Raw genomic sequence first — 5693 nt, forward strand, 5'->3', positions numbered from 1 at the left:
CTCTTCTGCAGGGCAGCACTCAGGACTTGCAAAAAGAGACCAAAGCACTAATGACTGATGTCAGGGAGCACTTCCAATCTTTACTAGATGTATTGAACAATACCTTGGTAAATTGGCTAAGACTGCAAGCAACATGATAACCCTGAATCTGCATTTTTAAAGGCTTTGAAAGTCCTATCGAAAGGTGTGCCGTGGCAAGATAAGCACATCGTTTTTGAAAAAGAGACTTGGATTCATTAGACATGTGCCACACAAATAACACTACTCAACTAGACTTGAAGCTTTAACGGGAATCTACATGCTGTTTCAATTTTTATTTTTCCACTTATCTAGTTTTACAGCTTCCTACAATATAGTCCTTGGCCAGCAAGGCCTACATTTAAATGATTTTCCTTTATTCCTAAAGGAAATACAATATCTGATGGTGGCAAATGTGTAAAGTACATAAATTCCTGACTCTTATTCCAGAGTCATATTACACTGTTCCATTTTCTCATTTCTTGTAATAATTATGGACAATTAGAGCTTCAAACTCCAAGGTCAGTTTTGCTCCTTTAACAGCATTTGCCATAAAAGCACTGTATTTTAGTGTAGTGGCTTTAAATCAAAATGCCCTACAGGGAAAAATAGGTAGGAGTTGGATTCAGTCAAATCAAACCTAGTGTATGCTTCCTTCAAGTGTTCTAAATCCCAGGGCAGCCCCTCAGCAGGCATAAAACCTCCCATGCGAGGGAGGAGGATTACAACAGAGCTAGCATACAAACAAAGACTGTTATTTTTTTGATGAAGAGCGAAACATGTTCTTTTCATGTCCAGTGTGCTTGGAATGTACTTTTTTTGATGCTGGCTGGCTTGTGTGAGCACTTGTTCCTCACCCTTGTTCCTTTCTCATTGTGATTCCTTGAATATGGGTAAAATGCACCCAGCTGCATCCAGCGAAGACACAACTCATACTGTGAGTCATTAAAGAAGCCACAGATATCAGCTCCTGTCTGAAAGTTGACAAACAATACAGATGGAATATTATAAATTCTTGTACAGTGTCAAGATAATTAAATAAAATATAATAACTGATTAGCTTACATAAGATATTCCAAAGAGACTGAACTCCATCATACCTGAAAGGAGAAATAATTCATTGTTACCAGCTGTTTTTCTTCCCCCTTTCATATGCTAATGTTTGTGCTAGATAATATATATTACAGTTCTGAATGAGAGAAGAAAAAAAAAAGTTTCATAATTTCTCTAATTTCTCATATTTTTCTTCTACAGAAAGATTTGGGAGATGATTTATCAGAAACAAAGATATGTCAGACAGCAGCACCAGCAGATGATGAGAACTGAGGTGGCAGAACACAAGGTGGGAGGGTGGCTGGTCCCAGGGGAATAAAGGAGATCCCAACAACCAGAGGAGAGGTAAAGAAGAAGAAGAAGTCACAAAGAAATTGACCATGGATTCTGGTTGTTGAACAAACAGCATATTTCAGTTAAAACCAATACATTCTAAAAGCAGGTAAGTCAAGGAAAAGGAATTACTGCACAGTATATACTGATGAGAGACCTTCTTTGTTCTACATACCAATAATAGATTTAGCCAGCTGATCCCAAGCTGCCTTGTTATCACCCAGCCAATGTCCAGCCCATCTTCCACTGCTGGGATAAGTTGAGCGGGTGATGACGATCCCACGCTCCTTTGTGGCATTCTGCACAGCGCTGACATTGAAAATAGATAAAGAAATAAATTACATGAGAACTTATTACATAAGATCCTCTTTGAAAGTAAATATAGCCTCATATGCTTTCCTAACAAAGGGCAGAAATTATGTTGTACACATTATTATGGATCCATACAGTCCAAACGTGCTTTTGATGCTAGTGCACAGTGATTTGCACAGAAGCAGAAAGTCAGAATTAAGTGTCAGCAAACCAGTGGCAAAACAAGGAGGTGCTAAAATGCAGATTTCCAGTTGAGGGAAATTACTCTGTGGGAAAACATGAACTTGCACATTTTATAGGGCTATGTGATGTGGTATATGTCACATCATTCCTTTATTGTAGTATATTGAAGTATTGAAAACTTGCAAAACCAGCCGAAAATAATCTGAAGAAAACTAAAACCAAGAAGATAAAAAGGGGTCTAGAATACTAGATCTGTCAACATAACTCCAGTTGCCAGAAAGAAAGCAGAGCAAAAAGCAAGCCATGGACCTGTGATCACATCAGAAACACCAACATGGTAAGAATCTGATGTGAAGTGACCAACAGAAGAAGCTAGAGAGTGCTCCTGGCAGGATAGTGTAGATGAGCCATGTGGAGGGAGAAACCAAATGCATCCTTCAAGATACCCAGCTCATGGCCTTGCTGTGCATCACCAGCACCTAAAACCTTTGGGGTCAGGAATTAAAGGGAAACAGCAAGCACCGGATTAGGACTGTCATGGGTTTTTCAGGGGCTCTGCCACAGAACCCAGATGGCTTCATTCATTGCTGCTGGGAGGGGAGACAGTGGCTTGTTGATAACTAAGGAGAAGAGCTCCCAAGGCCACCAAGGTGTGGCTCTAAAAGAGCTGGATGGAAAAACAATTCACCAGCTAGGTCCATTCTGCAAATAAGATGAAAAAAAAAAAAAAAAAAGTGGAGCTGAGAGGAATTTATACTTCCTAATTGTCCCGCAGAGGACACTAGCATCTTGCCGCTGCTTGTCTATGCTGTGTGCTTAGTGTGGATGCATAACTGCCCTGGTTTCTTCGAAGAATCCCTTTATCCCTTTGCAGGCGTGCACACATACTGTGAATCATTACAGCAAAATACTGAACTGCAATACTAGTTAGAAAGCTGCACTGATTGAATGGCACTGCTCTCCAATGCTGGCTCCACAATAATTGCCTAAACAGCTGCTTCAATAAGGCACTATTTATTTATTTTTCGACAGGATTTGCAGCTTTAGTGATGCTATAATTACAGCAAAAATACACAAGTCACTTAAATTACCGTAGTAATTAAACTAGACTAATGTGCTGTAATTATTGCTTCCAAGACAAACAGTAAGTTTTCTAGTACCTTTTATTTCTTTGGAATGTATTATCAAACATTTTCAGCCTCTACCTCATTTACCCTCCTTCAACAATCTTTGGAAGGTCCTGCTAAAATTTGAAATCCAAAGAAAGTGTACGTTGCCCACAGAACTGCTCAGGGATGCGCAGGGCCCAAGTTTTTTACTGACTTAGGGTGCCAGCTCTCTGCTTCAGGACTGAGCCAAAGCTGTATCCCTGAAAAGGAATCCCTCATGTCACCAAGCCCTCCAAGCCTTTACCTCAGAATGGTTCCTAGATTCACTCTTAAAGGTTCTGCCTTTCACATCAGTGCAAAAGCCTTGTTACAAATGAATGGCCTTGAGCCAAGACAAAGAAGGTTCCCCTGTTGAACTAATAGAGAGTAGAAACTAACAAATCAGGCAAAATTTTGCTCTTTATTTTTCCATTACAGTGTCATTTTTTTTTTCTCCATATTTTGTGTCTTTTGCATGCAAACAATCTTCTTGTTTGGATGGTTTAGTCTTAGAATAAGTTATTATTACTATACATCTTCAGTGTCACAATAACTCCTTTAGTCAGGACTATTAGAGACAGATCTAATTAGAAAGATCTCTTAGTTGTGATCTCTCTCTTTTTTTTTTTTTCTTTTTTTTTCTTTTTTTTTAACAACAGTTTTCTGTTTGTTTCAACTGTGATAATGTCTGTATAGGCTGTGTAATTTATCATACTTCTGTTACAGTACCACTCAACAGAGGAGAAAATATTTCACTACATTTCAGTTCACATCTGATGCACAGGAATGACAGCAATATTGCTCCCAGCGTTAAATTATTGTCTGTTTATGATATCCAAATTGCATGTGATTTGGCTGACAGCAGAGGTATCAGACTTTCCTTCCTGTCCTGCCAGAAGACTCATGTGTGCCTTGACCGGCAGCACTGCCATGCACGCCGCCGACAGCAGCATCCACTCAGTCAAAAAATCAAGTAGCCTTGGTATCTTCTTGCCTTCTGGCAATATCAAGGTTACCAAGGACTTTAAGATCATTAAGACCTATAAGGAAACACTGTGCCTTGCTTACTCATTGAATTGGAAATGAAACAGCACAAATATACTATCGTTACATCAGGCGTTTTCTAAAGATGACTGGGATCCTATTCACTAAGGAACAGACATCTGCTTTGGAACTGAGAAAATAAATTCCTAAAAGGAAAACCTAATGAACATAGTGTGTGTTTTAAAACTCACTGTTTTCTCTTTTCAACCATACTCAAGTAATTTAGAATACCCAAGATAATAGAGCCCTTCTTAAATTAACATTCTTAAAAAACTTGTATTCATTTTCCCTCACTACACGTGTAAGGCTAAAGCAGTATCAATGCTAGAAATAAAAGGGGCTATCCTAGCACTAGCTAGAAACAAAAAGTGTTTTATATTTTAATTGCAGTAATTAAGTGAGACTGTCATTGAGTAATTACTGTTAACAGCAGCTGATCCACGTGTTCAGACCTGTTCTCTGTTCTGCCTTGTAAAAGAATAGCAGAGCGATGCCTTTTGATTGACTGCTCCCACTTAGAATGCCGAGCATCGCCCCCGGATGGCCTTGCAGGCTGACTCTTAACAGAAACCTCTGCTGAAAAGGCAACATGTTGCGTGTGAACACACTGGGACAGGACAACGATTGGTGGTGAGTTATTACATCCCAATTAAACTATATGACAAATAGCACTGTGACCAACTTATTTCATAATACTGGTCAGCAGTTGGGCTGGCATAACATAAAATGTGTATGGCTGAAACCCTTAGAACCGCTATACAAAGACTTGCTCTGCAGCTAGGTGAAGAGTAACTTTCTTTAATGTCAGACTTGGGTAAACTGCCATTAAAAGGTACCTTGAAAATTGCATCTGCTCGGGGTCAGTGATTTTAAAGCTGCCACACTCAAAATAAAGGCTTTGCCTGCCTGTCCTTAGACAGTGAGTGATGCAGCTGCTGGTGTAGACATGCTTGAGCTAGTTTTTTTCTACTTGGCTCCAACAGCAGAATGCCTCTATTGCACTACAACAGGGGAAGCACAGCTTCAGCTCCGACCTGCACACACCCACCACGCCTTCTCCTGCACATCCTTGCTCAGGTTCCTACCACCCTGCTTGCACCACGGGCGAGATCACAGCACGAGCTGAGCAGGAACATGACTGAAATACTGCCAACTGCAAAACCTGGAGCATTGGTGCTCTGAACACCAAACTCCACTTGGAACAGAATGGCAGAATCAACACTACTAGGATGAAAAGGAAAATTTTGCATCCATCTAAAAGAAGCTCCTGCAAGTTTGGGCCACAAGAATATAGACAGAAGCAATTCTTGGCAGCACATTTTAGAGATAACAAGAAAGTATGCAAATCTCACTTACTCAAGGGTAGGTTTTGTTTGTGACCATCCGTAAAGACTGTGGACATCATAATGTCTAACCGGGGTACTGTCCGGAAGATACTGCTGATCTTCCATGCATGGAGTTTTGACAATTAAACCCTGTGACCGGAATCCCAAATCTAATGAGAAGGGAAGAAAAAATATATATATTTTTAATGTGGAGTATTCAATAACAACTGCAGTTAATTTTTGTTAACTGTCACAATTTCTTTTGTGTTCACTCTCT

General features: G+C 39.9%; 1 protein-coding gene across 1 annotated transcript; it reads right to left on the reverse strand.

Annotated features, from left to right (window-relative positions):
- Positions 1-875: 875 nt before the first annotated feature.
- Positions 876-5580, reverse strand: LOC118157655 (maltase-glucoamylase, intestinal-like; the record flags this gene model as incomplete). Its single annotated transcript, XM_035312069.1, has 4 exons — positions 5448-5580; positions 1580-1713; positions 1084-1118; positions 876-992 (listed from the first exon to the last, which is right to left on the reverse strand). Coding segments are annotated over exons 1-4 (381 nt in total), but the record flags the coding sequence as incomplete, so codon positions are not given.
- Positions 5581-5693: the final 113 nt, after the last annotated feature.

This window comes from Oxyura jamaicensis (genome assembly GCF_011077185.1).
Source record: "Oxyura jamaicensis isolate SHBP4307 breed ruddy duck chromosome 9 unlocalized genomic scaffold, BPBGC_Ojam_1.0 oxy9_random_OJ102812, whole genome shotgun sequence".
Taxonomy (NCBI): Eukaryota; Metazoa; Chordata; class Aves; order Anseriformes; family Anatidae; genus Oxyura; species Oxyura jamaicensis.